This window comes from Xiphophorus hellerii, chromosome 14 (assembly GCF_003331165.1).
Source record: "Xiphophorus hellerii strain 12219 chromosome 14, Xiphophorus_hellerii-4.1, whole genome shotgun sequence".
In the NCBI taxonomy this organism is placed as follows: Eukaryota; Metazoa; Chordata; class Actinopteri; order Cyprinodontiformes; family Poeciliidae; genus Xiphophorus; species Xiphophorus hellerii.
In genome coordinates this window covers 27,478,819-27,500,632 of record NC_045685.1, presented here as the reverse complement: position 1 = coordinate 27,500,632, position 21,814 = coordinate 27,478,819, and the positions used below count along the sequence as shown (strand labels likewise).

The 21,814-nt window shown below is 37.7% G+C and overlaps 2 protein-coding genes and 2 long non-coding RNA genes across 8 annotated transcripts in view; 2 read left to right on the top strand and 2 right to left on the bottom strand.

Annotated features, from left to right (window-relative positions):
- The window catches only part of LOC116732586 (tripartite motif-containing protein 16-like), a 40,915-nt gene that overhangs the window by 3,786 nt on the left and 15,315 nt on the right, over nt 1-21,814 (bottom strand). Inside the window, exon 8 of one of the 2 annotated variants that reach the window (XM_032582869.1) lies at nt 17,964-19,312. In XM_032582869.1, coding sequence (XP_032438760.1) covers nt 17,964-19,177 — 1,214 coding nt within the window. In that variant the 5' untranslated portion in view covers nt 19,178-19,312. Of the gene's footprint in view, nt 1-17,963; nt 19,313-21,814 lie in introns of those variants that run through there. The other variant, XR_004341822.1, reaches the window with a different exon arrangement.
- LOC116732692 (uncharacterized) lies at nt 1,165-3,256 on the top strand. The gene is made up of 2 exons (XR_004341859.1): nt 1,165-2,649; nt 3,155-3,256. It is a non-coding gene; the product is annotated as an uncharacterized LOC116732692 (long non-coding RNA).
- On the bottom strand, nt 9,731-13,260 carry LOC116732629 (uncharacterized). Of its 3 annotated transcripts, none has more exons than XM_032582969.1 (7): nt 13,118-13,260; nt 12,126-12,181; nt 11,651-12,010; nt 10,877-10,954; nt 10,659-10,761; nt 10,393-10,573; nt 9,731-10,297 (listed from the first exon to the last, which is right to left on the bottom strand). In XM_032582969.1, exons 2-6 carry the CDS (start codon nt 12,178-12,180, stop codon nt 10,426-10,428), a joined length of 744 nt encoding a protein of 247 aa, XP_032438860.1. In that variant the 5' UTR covers nt 12,181; nt 13,118-13,260; the 3' UTR covers nt 9,731-10,297; nt 10,393-10,425. The 3 variants fall into 3 exon arrangements, with proteins under 3 accessions (XP_032438860.1, XP_032438858.1, XP_032438859.1); XM_032582967.1 differs by having other exon boundaries at nt 11,651-12,013; nt 13,118-13,257; XM_032582968.1 differs by lacking the exon at nt 13,118-13,260 and adding an exon at nt 12,776-13,066 and having other exon boundaries at nt 11,651-12,013.
- On the top strand, nt 13,990-21,786 carry LOC116732666 (uncharacterized). Of its 2 annotated transcripts, none has more exons than XR_004341835.1 (3): nt 13,990-14,183; nt 15,809-15,890; nt 21,448-21,786. It is a non-coding gene; the product is annotated as an uncharacterized LOC116732666 (long non-coding RNA). The 2 variants fall into 2 exon arrangements; XR_004341834.1 differs by having other exon boundaries at nt 15,797-15,890.

Here is a 21,814-nt window from a genome sequence, read left to right as displayed (position 1 = left end):
TGGGACTCTGCCAAAAGCTGAGACCTGAGAAACCCAAGACTCAAGGTTAAGGCAAGAAACTCGTTAGTCAAGGCTGGCTGCCAGCAACCGGATAAAAAAGACGGGTCTCCGACAATCTCCCCTGAAGATTTGTGCCTGCCTCAGTCTGTCTGCTCCATGTACCTTGCTGGGGCCTCTGTATTGGCCTGATGATGATAAATGCAGCTGAACCAACACTGTCAATACAGTCTTCCATGTGAGGGAGAGGAAGTGAGTCGGGCACCAAAACAGCATTAGGGAAATCAGTACAAAGTCATTTGATACCATCAGGCTCAGCAGCTGCCAAACACGGAGGACTCCATGGACTGTGACTGGTTTTCCAGCCCGTTCTCCGACAGATAACCAACGTCTTCTTTTGTCTGGTCTGATTTGTCTAGGAGGAGCGATAAGATGCTACACTGGATCAGCTGTTTCCACATCAATGTGATGTTCAATCATGCAAATTCTGGATGGAATGTCACCAAACAAAGATAAGAAACCTTAAAGCACAGCACATAAACTCACAGTGAACATGTAGAGATCTCTGAAACTCATGTCAAATATGTTAAAGCTTGAAGCTAAGATAAGCATTTCCCCTTGTGGGGACCAGACTTCGGTCCCCACAAGGAGCAGTGTGTCCCCACAACGTAGTATATGTCAGGAGAAAGGTCCCCACAAGGTATTAGAAACAAACGCACCACACACACACACACACACCTGTCCTCCTCCCTGCATGAAACGCTCCCTCATGAACATTTTAACTCCTTCTTACCAAGCAGCAGGAGCTAATCTGAACTCTTCCTCAATCTGTATCTGGTCACGTCTCTCTCTCTCTCTCATCATCATTCTCTGAAGATAATGAATCCCTCAATCACTAATTTTCCCTCCTTCTCCGTTAATGAATCTGCTCCAGTGGTCAACGTTTGTATGGTAAACATATCGGTTAGCTTGACATATTTTTCTGAATGGGCATATAGTTTTTCTGACCCGCCCCATCTCGTATCAATAAAATCAACCAATGGGCTTGTTGCGGCCAATAAAAATTATATTAATATACTTTTTTTTCTTTTTGTTAAATTATGACAGCCTAGGGTTGCCCAGATATGGACAGTAAATGAGTCTGTAAACCAGACGGTCAGTTCGCCCCTGGACAGAAGTTCAAACTCAATTGTTTTACCTTGGCCGGTGGCGGATGCCAACACTACAGGGTTTGATGTGAAAAGGATTTAATTTTCCTCTGCAGTACCAAGAAGTGGACACTAGATGTCCCTGTTCATCTGAGTCACAGGATTCAAAGCTGTGACTCATGGATCACATGCCGTAAACTCCTTCTGACATTTCCACTCATCTCTGTTGCCTGCTGTCAGCCATGATGGAGATGCTGGGTGGAGTTGGTTTTGGCTTATGACATTATTGATAAACTGCTGAGTTCTAGTGTGCTCTGCATCCCCAGAACCAGAACCAAACATGGAGAAGCTTCTATGCACCACAAAACCGCAAACTGCAAAACAGCTGCAACACTGGGTTCCTTTAAACCAAGACAAAAACCCACCTGTGTAGAGTTGCCTTTGATTAGTACTAAATGGAACATTGATCAATGTAGTTAATGTGTATTGATGACTTTGATGATGCATTGGATACAATTTAATGTTTGGTTATTTTCAAAATTGGTTACTGTTGATGTTTTTATGATGCAAAGCACTTACTGCCTTGTAGCTTGTAGCTTATTTGTCCAATACAAATAAACTAGAACTTTAAATTCCCTTGCTTCCCAAAACCTCACAGTCTAGTTCCCTTTTCTATTTTCTGCCTCATTGTTTGCTCTGCCACATGATAAAACATCATCCCCATTGCAACACTTTTTTTTTTTTTACATATTATTCTCATGGTCATCAAATCAGGTCAGATCAGGTGATCTGACACCAAAACAGTTTAGATTCTCTTCAAAATACTTTAATGGAAAATCACAAGTGATTAACCACAACTTATTCCATCTAATGTGTTTGATTTTACAACTTAGGAAACCATAATAATTGATTTAAACAGTTTTCTCAATTGCTTTGACCTACTTAGAGGAAGTGGGATCCACTCAGCGGAGAGCTGATCTCCTAAATGTATCAACTCTTTCTTGTTGGTTTGACATATTTTGCTCACACTTTTGCACAATAGTTAACTCAGATGTTATTCAAGCAGTCCTAACAATGTAATGTTCTAACAATGGTAGCCAAGCAGAATTCACTGGTTCCTAATTATTAGTAGCTAATTTCAGTATGAATCCAATGAAGCACTTATTTCACTCAACTTCCCACAAATCTTCACTTAACAGTCAGTCTGCAGACTTAAATGGCTTCTTGCATTTTCAATACCTATTAAGCACTAAATCTGATTGTCACAAAGCAAATATTTCCTTATGATGGTGATTAATGTACATTTTAACCAACACTGTGATCCTTTACTCTTTCTTGTTTCTACAAAGAAAACTATGATGATGAATCCATATCAGATTTCTCTGCTCATTTCTAGAAAGATGATATTTTCATGGGGTCAGAGATGCCACAGCAGAGAAAGTTTTCTACAAACGTCAACATCCTTCCAAGGCATGATCACGACAGAGCTGGTCGGCAGCAAAAGGTGATGATCCGCTCCTCTATCTGATTCAGGCTGTAGTAACCAGTAAATCAAAACTTGGTGACCTTTTAGCTTTAAAGTTCAAACATATATAACCTCCAACCTCCTTGGGATCCCCCATTGAATAATAAATATAACATGCTATATCTATTATACATGTTATAGTAAATAGAACATGTATATTTATGCTATAAATATAAAAATAGGCCTAATTCCCAAATAAAATAATGTCAATAATTATTTTAAGTGTTACATCTTCTAGATGCAGTTAGGCAGGGGGGGGCACAGCGCTGCTTAATGCCTTATCACTGTCACAATTATCACAGCAGCAGCGGTACAGACCCAGATGAGGCTCACTTAGATCTGCATGCCAGTGACTTGCTATGTATTGTAATAGTGTTTTAAAAACAATAAAAGTTCTGCAACTCACCCCAATAAATAGAAAAACATTCCTGCAGACATGAATTCCTCCGGTCATATAAGTCCTGCCGTTGTTTTCTTTCCACAGGTTTCTTTATGGTGGATGTCGTCATCTTGGAAGTATCTTTGAGTGATGTGTTGGTGATGTCTATGAACCCTGTGTTTACTTCAAACTTGAAATGTATTGGCTTAAAATAAATAAAAAACAAAACAAAACAAAAGCGTGTGAATAGCGATTGAAACCTGGTATGTTAGTCAGCTGTTAGTGTCCTCTCCACTCCCAGAAGTGGCTCAGGTTTACTCTGTAAACAACCTGAACTAAAGCACATAGGTGACCTTTCTGAAGCCTGGAACTGCAGTTTTGTTTTGGTTACATTTATTCATATTCAGCAAGCCAGACTCCAAAAAAAAAACACACACAAAGTTGAAATTTGAGTTACATGATTACTTTATTCACACAGTTTGATCCAGAATCAGATCTTTGCCCAATAAAATTACTAAAATCCTGATTTATGATGATGATAACATTTCCCATCAGTTCATCTGTACATGGATTTGAACAACAATATCTGGTCTGGCAAAGCAATAAATCTAAATGATATTAGTTTAGGTGAACAAAAATCCTCTTGAGCAAAGATAGTGAGTAGAAACAGGAAACAAACTCCAACATCAACAGAACAAACAAGATGACAAAATGGCTCCAGTGAGACAGCTGTAGTCTGAGCAGTCTGGAGGACAGCAGGGGGCGCTGCGATTCTTTTGAAGGCCGTTTTGCTCGAAGATAAACTTCACCCCTTGTATGCACAACTTTACCAGTTTAGACTTTGAGCTGCTTGTTAAAAACTGAGGTGTGTGACATTAAAACATGCATGGCTGGGCTGCAACTGTTTCTTCTTCTCTTAACTGTTTCTGTTAGTTTCTTGGCGCAGCTCCGTGATCCTGCTGGTAGCTTCACCATCAGTTCACACCCACACATACACACATACACACATACACAGATACATAATATATCTGGAAATACGCTAAGCAATGCGATCCTTACCTGTGGGTAGGATAGGGTTGCTACCTTTCAGAAATTAAAATAAGGGACACCCACCACGGTGTGTCTAATCTCATGGAGTAGAGAGCAGGACTCCATGACAGCGGATGTTCCATCTCATGGGATTTACACTAAAAACTAGACAGAAATACTTTATAATTAGTATTTTTGTGTTTTTGCAGTGTCAGCACTTTTGTCAGCTGAGACTGACTCAAACTGTGACTCATTAAAATCCTGTAAGGTTTCTCTGTGAAAGGGCTGAGTGACGTCATACAAGCTTTAGATCTACTGTGAAAAAATATCAGCTACAAAGTATTTTAATAAAATATGAGAAATGTATCTATCAAGGCAAAACCCAGGTATTAAACTGCTTTAAACTTTATTTTCTACACTTTTCAGCTTTCAGCATAGAAATAACAACTTAGTTTAAGAGACAATTTTTCACTGACAAGACAATAAATCATGTAACTGCAACAGATTCTGGTTCAGAGACTTTATCACAGTTTTTATTTGTTTGAATCAATTAAGTTTTAATCAGATTTCCACTTTGATACCAAACATGCTTCTGTGAAACACAAGAAAACATTCATGAACTTTAACCTATAATCTGATGACAGCAGAACAGCTTTGTAGGATAAATGTTGAACTTTGACCCCCGTCCAGCTGTCACCATGATTGGTTGCTTTGTGCAGGTGGAGTGAAGCGTTCTGTGTCCTACACCGAGGTCATCATCTCAGAGGACAGGAAACCTCAGAGAATCACTGGTGAGTCAGTCGCTCTGGTTTCATCTGAGTTTTATGAACAGATCCGCTCTCTGGAAACCCACTGAAATAAACAAACAGTCCCTGAACGCATCACAGCCGTTAGAGCTGGTCACATCTGACGTGGTTTGGACCAGGGGTCTCAAACTCCAGTCCTCGAGGGCCGCAGTCCTGCAACTTTTAGATGTGCCTCTGCTGCACCACCTGAATAGAATAATTAGGTCATTAAGGCTCTGGAGAACTGATCTACACAAGGAGGAGGTCATTAAGCCATTTTATTCCAGTATTTTGTACCTGTGGCACATCTAAAAACTGTAGGACTGCAGCCCTTTAGGACTGGAGTTTGAGACCCCTGGTTTAGATCTATAAACTGGTTTCTCCAGCTGCATCCAACCATCTGAGGTGTGACTTGTTATTGTAAGAACAGCTGACAAGAGACAACATGAAACATTTCAAACTTCACTTTATGGCAATAAATAGTCAACAGTAGAAAAATAATCAATATTCCAGTACAAAACATAATTTTGCATAGATAAATAAAAGTATTTCTGCTGATTTCCATCTCTGGAAGATTAATATACTTAAATATAAATATCTCCAAAATGCAAAGATTTACACATAAAATATAAAGGTTACATTTGTGGAGATGGAAAACTTCTAATTATTAAAGATGAAACTGTTTCAATCTGTTTCCTGCTCTGAAATCATCCAACATGGCTGAAGACTGATGAGAAAAGTGTTGATGTGTCAGAAAGTTCATCATCAATAAAGTTTACAATCGATGAGTCAAAGCTTTGAATCCTGAGTCAGAGAGGAACAGGGACATCTAGTGGCCACCTCTCGCTACTGCAGCGGAAAACTAGAATAAACTGGGTTGCGTCAGGTGGCAGCTGCAGGATTATTTTAAACTGACAAACAGAACAAAAAAAATATAAAGTCCAGTGTTCATGAAGGGAGGAAGATAAAGAGAGATGCATAGATCTAAATACTATACAGAAAGAGAAGGAGCTTCTTAAAGAGACAGTGGCCCAATTTCAAGAGGTTAAATAACACGTTTTAATACCAAGGTAACAGTATATTGTGCTACAAAATGACACTATGTGACTAGAAAATACCCTTTTAACACATGCAGGAATGTTCACAGATAGACACGAGCACCACCTAGTGCACCACTAGGTGGTGCTATGTGACTGGAAAATACCCCAGTCACCAATAGGTGAGCTAGTGCACCTAGTGGTGTTGGTGCCTCTGGAGGGGCAGGGGGTCAAAGTTAAAAAGGGTCACATTAAAACCCCTCACAACACAACAACCCATATTAATGTAAAATCTAACATGGACTCACATCATACTATATCACCGCCATGGAGAATGGAAAGGAGATGCAGTTGATGTTTTTCCTGATGGGTTCAATGTTGCTGCTGCAGAGACAACTGAAGTTAAAAAGATGAAAGGAGAGCTGGTTGCTGGTTATGAAGTATGTTTTATGAAATAATCTAAATTGCTTTTGTGTTTAACTAAATCAGTACTTCTCAAACTTTTTCAGGCTGAGGACCAGTTGACCCATTTAACAAACCAACTAAATTGATCCATGACTGAAAATTGCCCCTCGATAACAACTTAATATATAATGCAACCTGAAATAAAAATATTAGCTTATTAATTCACGTATTGTTGTTTTCTTTGTTCTTCCTAATGAGAGGAGTGGTGCTGTTTGGTAAATGTGACTGGACACAAAATGTCGACTTGGACATGTTGAGTTATTTACAAATTCTGAAAGTGTCTGAGCTTTTCAATGATGTCAAACTGTCAGGTTTAAACACCTATTAAAACAGATTTAACAAACACAGAAAAGACAACAGAGTTAGATTCTTTTTCAACTCGCGAAGAGAACGGATAGAGATGTGTTTTCAGTTACACTCTCCTACCGCTTTGAAAACACATTTGTCTGCTCCTCTCTTTTTTTATTGCTTTTCAGGATCCCTGTTACAAAGGGCGCTGCAACTCTAAATGGGGTGGGGGGCAAAACACCTCATCACTTAGTTGTAGTGCAAATGACAATCACTAACCAAAACACATGGTACCTAACATTAGATTATTCTGTTCCAGACACAGGGTTGAGCAGAGCAAGTTGTACGTCCTCACTGTGATGGTTTTATATCTAGCAGGTCAAGGATGTCGAGGTTTCTGCTGAGCGATAACTTGTTAAAAACAGTTTCTCTGCTCTTCCTCAGAGGTTTTCTGAGAAAGGAATCAAAGTAATTCAACAACACAGAAACTTTCTTTATGCTAAGATGAAACAAATAAAGGCAAATAAGACAAGAACATTATAAAGGCACATGAAACAACAAATATTTGATAATAATATATACAATTTACCTAACACACATAAAACGAATAAAAACGTCAGACCTGGACAGGCTGTGGTAAATAAGATACCAGTTAATAAAATTAAATTGAGATGAATTTCCCTGGTTTCTTTCTGAAAGCTCCAACATTGGAGTGAATTTCCTGAAATTGGTGGAATTGGTGGAAAGTTTGACATCTGTTGCTCTGTTCTGTGATCTTTCACTTTGTAAAATGAGGAACTTGTTGAGTATTGAAACTATTTAAAGAAACTGAAAATCTAAATATGGAAACAAGAACAAGAAATGGTAGTTTTAGCATTTTTTCCAGTTTCATTTACTTTGAATTTCAGTCGTTTTATGTTATTTACCTGCAGTTTATTTTAGCTTTATTTGTAAGGAGGCTTTTTACTTATTTTAATTTTGCATAAATATTAACAATCTCACTCTGGTTTTTTCCTAATTATGCTAAATAATGCCAGTGATTTGCTGTTTGTTATTCTAAACTTATAAAATAAAAACATTATTGGATAGTTTAATTTCACAATAAAACTAAATTTCACATTAAATGTAGTTTTATTTGCAGTTTCACAGCATTTTATTTTGAAGCACAGATGAAGATGTTAAACCCGAAGAACAGATTTAGATCCACAGTGAAGCTTTTTGTTCAATTTTAATATTTTTGCATTAATAGCTTTGCTGATAACATCGAAGGTTATTATGAACTATGTTCCTCCACCTCACAGCTATGAGTGACATGTAAAACTAAACATATCTCTTGCTTGTTTGTTTTCATGCCCTATTATGAAGAATCTTTCTTAATTCTGTTAGTTATCACTGTCTGATGCATTTCTACCAAAGGAATTTTACCTCAAGACTAAAAGTGGATTCTTGAGTTCACACCTCAAAGCAACTTAGAGACTAATTAAGGCCTTGAATGTCATAATGTCACTGGTGTCCTCGTTGACTTGCATAGTTTGAATAGTTGGAAGATTTGAAATGCCTGCACAAGGTGGAGTGTGAGACATCAATGCTGATGTCAGTTTATTTTTAATCCTCAGTGTGAGTTACCTCGTCTTAAATACTTTAGTCTACATGTTTAATCACAGCTGAAAATGTATTTATTTTTTTTCAAAAACACAAAATCTTTATCAAGTATTTTTGTCAGTTTCTGGTGCAAAAATCTTAAAACACTTGAAATAAGACAAAACTAACATACAAGTAAATTTTCACCAAGATATTATAGCTTTTTGTTAAGCTAATAATTTCTTAATATTGATTAAAAAAAGTACAAGTTCTAGTTCCAATGGAAATTTTTTTTCACTTAAAATATGGGAAAAATGTCTTGTTATAAAAAATCTGCCAGTGGAACTAGAACTTTATAAAAACTTTATAAAAACTTTATAAAAAGTCAATATTAAAGAATTATTTATTTAAAACAAAGATTAAATTTAATGAGCCAGGCAGGAGCTCTGGTGCACGAATGAATAAATGGGACCATAAAAAACAATAAATAAAAAGAAGGTTTAATAATGGATGTTTTCAGTCAGTCAGGGATAAATGAACCCTGGTCTGCTTTAATAACTTCCACTGCAAAAACACAAAATCTCACCAAGTATTTTTTGTCTTGTTTTTGGTGCAAATATCTTGTCAATCATTTTTTAATTTTGATAAAACAAAAGTACCAGTCCACTGGGAGAATTTTTTCAATTAAAACATGGGGAAATGTCTTATCATGTATTATCTGGCAGATCTAAAAAGAAATGCCAGTGGAACTAGAAAAACCAATATGAAGGAATTATTGACTTAAAATAAGTGTTGCATTTGACAAGCTAGCCAGGAGTTATTCTGTGGCTGAATAAATAGAATAATTTGTACGTTTTAAATCCATATTAAGGAATTATTGATTTACCAAAAGCTCAGATCTTGTTGACAATTTAGTCGTGAGTTAGTTTTGTCTGCCACCATGATTGGTTGCTTTGTGCAGGTGGAGTGAACCGTTCTGTGTCCTAAACCTCAGAGAATCACTGGTGAGTCAGTCGCTCTGGGTTCATCTGAGTTTTATGAACAAATCCGCTCTCTGGAAACCCACTGATATAAACAAACTGTCCCTGAACGCATCACAGCCGTTAGAGCTGGTCACATCTGACATGGTTTAGACCAAAGTTCACTTCCCTTTAGTCCATCGTTCCTCACAGACAGCATGCCTTTGCTGACGTTCATAAAACAGGAAGAATGTAGTTCTGCTGAAAACAGAGGCGTGTCCATCACCATGGTAACAGTTCTTATGTGTATTAAAGTGTATGTGGGAATATGTTATCTTTATTATTTATATAAATGAGAACCAACATTTTAATCCATTGTGCCAGAGCAGCCTCCCTCTCTTTCTCTCTCCATTTAAACATCTTTACATGTGATGCCAATAACTGTGGATTTGAACACATATGTGACGGTACCACAGGGCATACTGCCACACATATTATCTTTAAGCTTGAGGTGACAAGCTGACAAGAGACAACATGAAACATTTCAAATTTCACTTTATGGCAATAAATAGTCAACAGTAGAAAAATAATAAATATTCAAGTACAAAACATAATTTTGCGTAGATAAAAGTATTTCTGTAGTGAAAAACATTAATATAATATTTTAAGTGTTAGTGATTGGAACATCCAGCGGAGCAGCAAACGATGCAGAAAGTTCAAATGTCTCCATGAAGCTCAGAAAGAAACCAGAGACTCTTCACTGGTTCAGGCCAGGCTGGGCCAGTTTGATCCCAGCCTTTCTAGACCAGCTGATTTTGTTACTGGTGTCTCTCCACACACTTCATTCATCTGGACAGGTTGCAGGTTTGAGCTGCGTTTTCTAAAATCTGTTCTCATTTCTTCAGTTTTTGTGACGTTCAGTCAGAGATTGTTGAGTGAAAACCTTCCACTCAGACTGGTCACCTTGCTCTGTAGGCAGACACAGAAAAACTAAGAGCTTCTCTTCAGGTGTTTCCTCTTCCTGGAGAAAAATCCACATTTTCTCATGATTATCTGAAAGTTTGTGGGATTCCTGCAGAATCTGTGAGCTTCTTTATGAAGAACCTTCAGGAGAACAAAAGAAAATCCAGAGTCAAACAAAGAGCATCGCCTGCTGCACCATGGTGTGACATCATCATATGACCACTGATGAGACTCACCTGGTTTCATCGATACGCCTCAGACTGATCGACTCAACCTCCACAGTTTCCATGACGCTGCAGTTGATCAGGAGTCACAATGAGAGACTGGATGGAGTTTTTCTCCACATCAACACAGGTCTGATCTGGAGCAAGGCAACAAAACTGCAAGGCAGAGGCTCTCAGCAGGTTCTGTTGAAATCTGTAACAGGTTTATTATTATTTTATTAATCTGATGATGATTATGAGAAAGAAGCGCTGATGTATTTGAATTATTTCTGACTTACTTTGTGGTTTTGGAACAATTTTTCAAGCTGATGATGAAAAGTGAACTCAGAGAAATGATGAAGAGAAAAACGGGAAAAACAAGAAACATCCTGGACCGACGACCTGAAATAAAAGAAGAAAAACCTCAGAAAACAAAAATCTCTCAAAAGAAAAAAAAGAAACAAGTTAAAACCTGGTTTATTATCAGAAGTATCAGAGTTTGGACCTGCAGACTCACCTCTCCTCCTGGTTTCCTCCTGTGGCGTCGGACTGATGAGGTTCCTGTGAGGAACCGTCGATTTAACCGTCTTTAGACCTGAAACAGAAACAATAACAGAATTCATGAGAAAAACAATTAAAACCTGAAGTTTGGACCCGTTTGTTCACCAACAACAAGCTGACAACTAATTGTGCTTTAATTTAGTTATGAATTTCGTTTAATTCAGTTAGTTTTAATTAGTATTTAGAATGTGTTTGCTAATTTGTATTAGTTACATACTGTTTAGTTTTAGCTAAAACAGTCTTTTGTTTTTTTCCCCTCCATTCTGTGGTTAATGTTTGTGATTTTTTAAACATTGATTGGGTAAAGAAGACTCAACAGAAGATACCATTTTCAATAAATGTGTTCAATTATTGCTGAACCACCAACAAACTCAGGAGTTTTCTCCAAACTATTGCTGTCGCTATTTTGCAGCCTAGCATAAGAGCCATCAGGAGGATCATGAACTGCTTATGTGTGAATTCAAAAAATACTAACAGATTAATAAACACAGAACCAAAGGACATTATATCTATAATTTGAGGATGTTTTAGTTTTGTAAATGTCCAATATAGTTCCATTTAGTTAGTTTTTTTCCCCATTAATTACAGTTTTTATTCATTTGTGTTATTTAAAGTTTTTATTTATATCCTCTGCAGATGGTTGGATTCATCAGATACTTTTAGTTTCTGCTCATTTTCTCAGTTTTACAGCATTTAGACTTCAAGGTTCAGAAATGAAGCAGAAACTCACCAGTAACGTTGAGTCGACATCTTCCAGAGTTGAATCCATCTTCAGTTTTCACTCCACACAGATACAGACCAGAGTCTTCAGTCCTCAGTCTGGACACATGGAGTCTGATTCGTCCTTCTCTGAGGACGTCTTTGTCAATCTGGACTCGTCCTGAAAACTGTTCATGCTGAGATTCTGGAATCTCAACTCCTTCATGGACCCGATAGAGAACCAATCTTCTAGGTGGAGCTAGAAGGTCACAGAGGATAAACATGGAGGACAGAGAGGAGTCGGGTCTGGAGATGAAGGTCCACTCCAGAGTGATGCTGTGGTTCTCCTCTGCCTGATAGCTGCTCTGTGTCACATTCACTACAAATGTTGCTGCTGAGGAGACAGAGAGGGAAAGAGAGGAGCAGACACACTGAGAACTGGAACATGGGAGTCTTTCAGCTCCATCTAGAGAGCTTTCTGTCACAAAGACAAGATGGAGACTGACCACAGAGACATGAGCTGAGGATGAGGAGCAGCAGGATCCTGGAGATCATCTTCATCCTGTCAGAAAACCAATTATTAGTGAAGCCATAAAAAATAAACAGCTTTTCACATGTTGATGTTAGTTTTTTATCTGCAGATTGAACCTTTGCTACAAATGATTGAGCGTTCAATAAACAAATTATATTATTGACCTTTATGCAATAAAATGCTTTTTGGTTTAAAGGGGATTGAATTGTTTATTCATTGGCATGTACTAATGTATTTATAATATTATATTAAATATGTCAAAGTGGTTCAATCAAAAATCTGCAGAATATGTGTTTGTTTCATCTGGTTAGTTGTCACAATAATTAAAAAAAAAATCTATTATAGAAAAATAGATTTATTTTTTTACAACAATATCCTTTATTGTCCCGCAGGAGGTAATTAATTCTGGTGCAACAGCAGCAAAGTGACGGAGTTACAGAATGATAAGAATATAAAATATATAAAAACAGATTGAAGAACAAATTGTAGTGCAGTAAGGGCAAAAATTCACTAAATCACTGTCGTCTCTAGAGATTAGCAGGGAAGATTATCGTTTAGCAGGCGGCCGCTGTAGCAGAACTCTGTACGTGTTTTATGTATAATTGTGAGGATTTGGTTTTCCACCTGCGTCTCTTAATGTCATCTCTCGGTCGACTTCCTCCGGTGTGAGTTCCTAGCCTCAATATTCACCTGTGCTGCCTGGATTTCTGTCACCATTAAAACCACCATTTTTCTCCATAACCTGAGTTCACTGCGCCTCAAGCTCACCTTGAACAGGTAAGATTTTTATTACCAGAATAGTGACAATAGTAACAGAAGCATGAACAGCGGAACAAAGAAGAGAAAAACACAAACAAGTAAATTAACTTAAAACCATAACATTAAGAGCTAAGCTTGAATGAAAACGTTTCCTGGTTGCATAGTAACAGTTTAACGTAAGTTGAGGAGAAAAGCAGCAGCGTTTACCTTTAACAGGCGTCCAGACCAAAACCACGACGAAGATAAAAATCCAAAATCCTGAACGGCTGAAGAAAAACTGACAGAGACCAGCTGCTGACATTACAACAGAAATGTTGTCACCGCCGCTACGGTACCGAGGATTCCCTGAACGGAGAACCAACTGTGGGTTTTATACTGGGCTGACTTTATGGGCGTCAGGGGGTGGAGCTACGGTTTACGCAATGGAAAGTAGGGAGGATTCACCTTGGAGACTATAACAAAAATATTCATGGATCCAATTAAAGACAAATAATCGCTTCCAGATTAAATTAATCTGTGTGTAAAGGCACTTTTGTTAGTTTTCTGTCAATTTATCCCATTTTTATGATCACATCCTTCGACTGGGTCCTCTGCTCAAAGATTTATTATTTTCCTGTGAATAATCAGCAATACCAGGAATCCTGATTCATTTATTTTATTCATATAAACATTTGAAACTTTATAACAAATTGATTCACTTGAATTCATATCTGTTTACATAACAGTTAAAATTAAAAGTGAAAAATGAAAGCCAGTTCATATTTATTAAAACATTTTAGCAATCAATTTCAATGTAGCTTTAAACAGTAACAATTGATTTGTGGAGGCAAAAATAAACACTGATTTACCAGAACAGAGCAGAAATAAGCTTTTAATTTAAAAGAGTAAAGATGAACAGATACAACATGAACCCTTTATTCTGCTGATGCAGCTGAACTGGGGAACAAGGAAGCTCTAACAACAAAATATCATCACAAATACAAATATAAAGGCTGAACCATCATTTGCTGCCCAACCTGCCAATTATAATTAGCAGCAAACAATCACAGCCTCCATATTCTGGGACTTCCTGAAGGTGAGGTGTTTTTTTTCATAATGGAAAAGTAACCAAAACCTGAGATAATATCTGGGAGTAAAAATAAACACACAACTCTCTGTTAAGGTTGGTTTTCAGCCAATCAAAACCAGTGACATCACAGAGGTATTTCCTGTTGCTGCTGGGAGGGACCTGCTTCCTTCTTTGTGGTTTCAGTTGGTGTTTTAAAGCGTGAAGGTAAGATCTGATCAATTGTTTCTAGAATATTGTTCAGGATTGACAGACAGATTCAGGAGGAAAGTTTTATCAACTTAAAGTTTGAGCATTTTAGTTAACAACAGACCTGAGCTGGTTTTATTTGTTTATTATGACTTTAAGAATCTAAAGTTTTACTCTGCTTCTCGTGAAGGAGATTTAAATGTCCGCACCGTGATTTAAATGTTACTTAAAGTGCAAAAACCAAACCATGTCAGACAGAAGTCATGGTGAATGTTGATGTTTTAGTGACCAATCCAGCCATAAACAGGAAGCAGAGAGCGACAGAGTGATACTGAGAGATAAGAGTAAATATTTATCTGAAGTTTCTAGGGAAACAAAGCCACTCCCTGTGTATCTCCCAGTCATTGACGTCACACAGGATTCCCTACCTACAGTGAAAGTCTCTGCAGCTGCAGCAGCTGTCTGATTTTTTGGGCAGACCTGCAGTAATCAGATCTCATGAATATAATTTACCTCTCAGAGGTGCTAACACAGAACAACATGCAGGTCGCGCTGAGCTATTTTGATCTTTAAATCTGAGTTGATGTGGAGTTTGACCAGTCAGATATTATTATGGTTTATTTAGTACAGTCTTTCTCAAACTGTGGTCCCCGGAACACTGGTGGTCCGCGGGCGCCCCCTCGTGGTCCGCGAGGTACTGCATGTAAACGACCGTTTATTTGCCGCCGTGACGTCATCTCCAAGTGAGATGCTACAGCTAGCTTACCAAAGGATTGTGTTAGAAGTACCGTAATCATGGGAAACTGGCTTAAAACCAAGTCACTCAAAAGAAAAGCTTCAGATACCGGTAGAAAGAATATTATATGATCAGAGGAAGCTACGTCATAGCTGCTGAGTGACGTAATTATTCCTTTGAGCGGTTAGCGGCAGGAATCTCTCCGGTTTGTCAGAACTGTCCTTTGTTTTTCATGAATTTGCTTGGCAATGAATGATGCTCTGCTTTCCCCTCTACAGCTATTATTTTTATTTAATTAAATGATTAAATTAATTAAATACATTTAACACAATTGATAGAGATGAGTGGATTATTTTTTATATTTGATGGTGCAGAAAAGGATTTTCTGTTTCTGCCAAAGCAACTCAAGTCTATTTTTCTTTAATTGTGCTTCTAAATGACAAATAGCCCTAAATTTTATGAATGCACAAAATGATGATAATAAAGAACAACTTTTTTTTTTTTTACCTCCAGGTGTTTTGACATCATTGAAAAGCTCAGACACTTTCAGAATTTGTAAATAACTCAACATGTCCAAGTCGACCTGGACATTTTGTGGCCAGTCACATTTACAAACAGCACCACTCCTCTCATTAGGAAGAACAAAGAAAACAACAATAAGTGAATTAATAAGCTAATATTGTTATTTCAGGTTGCATTATATATTAAGTTGTTATCGAGGGGCAATTTTCAGTCATGGATCAATTTAGGTGGTTTGTTAAATGGGTCAACTGGTCCTCAGCCTGAAAAAGTTTGAGAAGTACTGATTTAGTTAAACACAAAAGCAATTTAGATTATTTCATAAAACATACTTCATAACCAGCAACCAGCTCTCCTTTGATCTTTTTAACTTCAGTTGTCTCTGCAGCAGCAGCAGCAACATTGAACCCATCAGGAAAAACATCAACTGCATCTCCTTTCCATTCTCCATGGCGATGATATAGTATGATGTGAGTCCATGTTAGATTTTACATTAATATGGGTTGTTGTGTTGTGAGGGGTTTTAATGTGACCCTTTTTAACTTTGAGCCCCCGCCCCTCCAGAGGCACCAACACCACTAGGTGCACTAGCTCACCTATTGGTGACTGGGGTATTTTCCAGTCACATAGCACCACCTAGTGGTGCACTAGGTGGTGCTCGTGTCTATCTGTGAAAATTCCTGCATGTGTTAAAAGGGTATTTTCTAGTCACATAGCGCCATTTTGTAGCACAATATACTGTTACCTTGGTATAAAAACGTGTTATTTAACCTGTTGAAATTGGGCCACTGTCTCTTTAAGAAGCTCCTTCTCTTTCTGTAGCCTATAGTATTTAGATCTATGCATCTCTCTTTATCTTCCTCCCTTCATGAACACTGGACTTTCTATTTTTTTTGTTCTGTTTGTCAGTTTAAAATAATCCTGCCGCTGCCACCTGACGCAACCCAGTTTATTTTAGTTTTTCTCTGCAGTACCGACAGGTGGACACTAGAGGTCCCTGTTCATTTGTGTCACAGGATTCAAAGCTGTGACTCATTGATCATGTCCCATAAACTCCTCCTGACACATCAACTCATCTCTGTTGCCTGCTGTCGGCCATGTTGGAGACGTTAGAGGATTTTATATTTGGCTTTAAACATTAAACACTAAATGTTTCGATGTGAGCGAGAGGATAAAAAGAAAGGTTGTTTTATCTTTTCATCTCAAACGTAGATGTGATGTTTTCACCAACGACCACTATAGGAGGGTTTAATAAGAAACAACAATTAATGTAGAAAAGCCTGTCAGCCTCACTGTTAGCCATGGTAGTAGATGTGTGATGCTGTGGGCCTGTCAGTCTTCTGGAGGATCAGGGAATCTTGTTTGAGTGAAGGGTTTTGTTGTGCAATAGGGATCCAACAATGTTTAGCTTATACAAATATCAATAATTAAGATTGTAAAGTTATTAGTAATATAATTATTAATAAAAGTGTCTCACAGTTAAACAAGCTGGAAAAGACCTGATAATGAGGAAAAATGAGCCAAACACCTTCAGTCTCTTGTTAATAATCTATTTTAACCCCACAGGATGTCGGACGCTGGACACACACACCAGAATAAACACAAACAGTTTCTCTCCACAGTATGAGGATTTATTTTAAAGAAATAACTCAGCCAATAAACCGTATACATAAACTACAAATATGCAACTAAGCCAAAAACAAGTGGCGAGTGAATAATAAAATCTAAATCTAATCAACTAATATGTTGATGAAAGAAATTGGAATACTGAACAACATCAAGATTATTTAACTAATAATAGTAAAATGTAATAAACTGAAATGCAGCAAATCTCAATTCAGCACAGACAAGCATTAGAAAAACAACCAGGATGTTTATGACATCATGTTTCCATCAGATCATCTAGACATGGATTTGGTCAACATTTGGTCTGACAGAGTAATAACTGCAGATGTAATCAGGTGGTGAATAAAAATCCTTAGATCAGAAACAGGAAGGGGCAGCACCCAAACAAAATCCAACATCAACAAAACAAACAAGATGATAAAGTAGCTCCATAAAGACATCTGATCTCTGAGCAGTGAAGAAATAAAGACCTGGAATTAAAATACACATTTTAACCAACTGGACCTCAGATCACTGCTGACTATTTGGGTTTAATAAACTCAGCAGAGGATCCAAACCACATCGGCGTAACTCCAGCGTGTAGAGGCTGAGTGAATCTGGTCTGGACTGTGTGGATCAGAGTCATGGTTTTAGAGACGCTGTAGAAACACAGAATACCTGCTCTGTGATCCAGGTACACTCCTATTGTGGCGAAATCTGAACTTGGTAATGAAGTTACAACGTTGTTGTGATAAAATACGTTACATACAAGGTCACAATATAAACACCAAGATTTGTCATTTTGTCCAAATACTTCTGTTCTGCTCGTGTCCTTGTATGAAACTCCGACACCAACTAGTCTCCCAGTCCACTCCACCTCCCAGTAACAACGACCAGTCAGACTCTCTCTGCTCAGAGCCTGTTTATGATCAGAGAATCTGTCTGGATGATCAGGATATGACTGTTCCTGTCTTATACATTTACATTTTCTGTTCTCCTCAGACAATAAAAGCTTCTTGTGTGCTGTGTTCGGATCCAGAGTGAGTTCTTGGAAATATTGTAGGAATTCACGTCTGGTTTTTGGTTCTGTTTCTGACAGTAGAACATCCACCTCAGTGATCTTCAGTTTGATGTTTCTCCATGTGGCTCTCAGGACGTCCTGCATTATGTCTCTGAGCTCTGACACAGCTGCTGTCACGTCCTCAAAGTGTCTCAGAGGACGGATGTTGATGCTGGATGAGTGTGTAGACTCACTGAGTGCTGGCAGTGAGGGGTAGTTGAGGAGAAACTGGTTGTGATCCTCTGTGTGTGAGAGCTGCTCCAGCTCAGCATCTTTCCTCTTCAGCTCAGTGATCTCCTGCTCCAGCTTCTCCTGAACATCTTTGACTCGACTCACTTCAGTTTCCTGCTGGGATCTGATCTGCTGCTTCACATCAGAGCTTCTTTTCTGGAGAAGATGGATCATCTCAGTGAAGATCTTCTCACTGTCCTCCACTGTTTTATCAGCAGAGACATTGATGGCCTCCACCCCCTGTTGAAGCAGCTTCACATCTTTCTCTTGGTCCTGGATTCTCTGATGGATTTGTTGTCGATTCTCCTGGAGCTCCTTCTGCTTCTCAGCCCTTTCTGCTTCTGCAGAGATTGTTTCATAACCATCCATCAACATCTTCATCACCTCATCATGACAAGAGCAGATGCTTTCCATGAGAGTTTTGGTGGGATTCACCAGCTTGTGCTTTTTAAAAGCAGGAGATTCATAATGAGGCTGAAGATGATTCTCACAGTAAGAAATCAGACAAACCAGGCAGGTCTTGACAGCTTTCATCTTCCTCCCAGCGCAGACATCGCAGGCCACATCTTCAGGTCCAGCATAGCAGTGATCAGCTGCAGCAGTTTGGAGTCCAGTCTTCTTCAGATCCTCCACTAAAGCAGCTAACATGACGTTTTTCTCCAGGTTAGGTCTCGGCATGAACTCTTTCCTGCACTGAGGGCAGCTGTGGATTCTCCTCTGATCTTCTCCATCCCAGTGGCTTTTAATACAGTTCATACAGTAACTGTGTCCACAGGGAATAGTCACCGGATCCTTCAGTTGCTCCAAACAGATGGAGCAAGACAAGTTTTCTTCGTCCAGTTGAACTCCTCTCTGCGCCATTTTAGCTCCCAGTAACGACTGCGTAGTTTCCTCCTCTATAGAACAACAGCAGCTCTGAGCTCTGATCTAAACATCATGTGTTGCTGCAGTGAATGAGGCCTGGAAGCTGTTAGCCTCAGCAGGAAACTTCCAGATCTGAAGAGGAGGGAACAGAGATGTGTTGGCAGGATGCAGCCTAGGAGGAGTTATCAGACCTCCGTTTCCAGGAAGAGCCTGGAGGCGTGTCTCCCACTGTGCTGGGGTCTCTAAGCCTGTTTTCCCAAGTTTCTATGTGCAGAATTACAGAGAGCTGCATCAGAAACCAGAGAACGGTTTGTTTATACAACAAAGAGGATTTTTAAATAATCGTCTTTTTTCTTGGTTTAGGGAACTCTGCTGCTGCTGCTGAATATTGTTTAATTTCATTCACAGAAATAAAGAAAACAAGGTTTTGGACTAGAATAATTTAGACTTTTGAATGTGAGGGCAATTACTTTTTTACACAGTTTGAGATTGATTTGAACAACTTTTCTCCCTTAATGAATCATCTGAAAACTATTTTTAAGAGTGACAAAGAAGCCGAAACTGAAGATCACTGTATTCAGACTGCTTGGTGGAATTGGGTTTTCCCATAAATTAAATCTTAACTTTTAACTTTTCAATGACACACAGTGAAAGTTTCCATCTGTATCATATGAAAGCAGCTGGATGTGTGGTCCACAGACATTAGGAGGCTTTTTAAAAATATTTATCAATCAGAAACAGATTAGCTCTGCTATGCTAGTTAGCTCTCATCTTTCATCATAAACACTGCTAAAAAAGGAGTCTATTGGTGTTGCTATGGCTTCCTGCTTGACATGAACACTGAACTTTATATTTTCATTCTTCTGTCTGTCAGTTTAAAATAATCCTGTAGCTGAAGAAGAGCAGATGATGTTTAATCAGAAGGAAATTTGTCTTTTCTGGACACCTGGCGCGTCCCTGTTTATTTAGTTTTCCGCTGCAGTAGCGAGAGGTGGCCACTAGATGTCCCTGTTCCTCTCTGACTCAGGATTCAAAGCTTTGACTCATCGATTGTAAACTTTATTGATGATGAACTTTCTGACACATCAACACTTTTCTCATCAGTCTTCAGCCATGTTGGATGATTTCAGAGCAGGAAACAGATTGAAACAGTTTCATCTTTAATAATTAGAAGTTTTCCATCTCCACAAATGTAACCTTTATATTTTATGTGTAAATCTTTGAATTTTGGAGACATTTATATTTACGTATATTAATCTTCCAGAGATGGAAATCAGATGATTTTTCCTTCAGTCGGTTTGATTGATTATTGACAGGCTGATACTGTAATTAAATCACCATAATAAGATTCTAGAAAAGCAGAAAAATTAGCAGGAAAATTCATGAAAAGAATAAAAATTTGATGCCTGATGGAAAGAACTTGTTTTCAACTTTTCAACTTATTTAAAATCTGATGTAACACCAAAAACACAAAATAAATAATAAAATTCATGTTTTGTAACATTTTTGTAAACTTTTTAGAAAATGTTACAAAACATGAAAAACTGATTTTAATAATTGATCACAAGGAGACATTTTTCTGGGGAGTTTTATTACGTTTTATTTCCTTTTTATTAACAAAACGTTTACCACTGGAGAGATGCACCAGTCCCTCTCATTCATTCATTCATTCATTCATTCATTCATTCATTCATTCATTGATGGAACAAAACATCTAAAAACAATCTTGATATTTAAAGTCTGCTTTCTTTTAGTTTAGTGTCGAAACTCTTATTACCTTTGAAATATTTCAAACATTTATTTTTTTGATAATTACTTAATATTAAACCAAATTTCAGGGCCTCAGTTAAAAATTGTGAAAATGTTAAATATTGGAAATAAGTCATGTTTTCATTTGCTGTAAAATCATCATAATTACCTAAAATAAAGACTTGAAAATGAGTCTGTCATTAATATAAGTAACATGTTTCACTGAGTGAACTGCACTCCTGAACTTTACTGAATACAACTGTATATATTTATAAAAAATATTTTTAAAAATCTCTTTTTTTCATTCTCCCATTAAATTTTATGTACATTTTAAACACCTGTAAACTGAAAATACAGTGTAACTGAAGTCATATTCCTTGTTTGTGTGCAAAAAACTTGTTCAAGCAGATTAATTACTATTATTATTAGTATTATTATTATTATTAGTATTATTATTATTATGTGATTGCATCATTATTTATGCCATACAACATGTCTGTTGTTCTGATTATTCCCAGGAAGACGAAGCGCGCTGTGAACCAGGAACCTGTTTTGCAGTCAAACATGAAGATTTCCGTCTAAAATGGTGATAAAGCAGAAACGTAATGACGGCGACACAAACGAGACTGAATGCATGACTGCTTCTTTCCAAGATGAAGTGATTAACCATCAAACATGATTCAAACAAAGGATTTATTTAAACCAGGAAGTGGATTCCTCTGTAATCTTGTTCCTGGAGCAAATGACTGGAAGTACAGAGGAAAATCTTTTCAAATCTTCCCAAAAGTTTCCTACTTGAAACAAATGTGAGATCAATGAGGAAATACCCAAATTAAAAATAGTGAGGAAACTTCAAACGCTTTCATTGGTTATTAATTACATCGA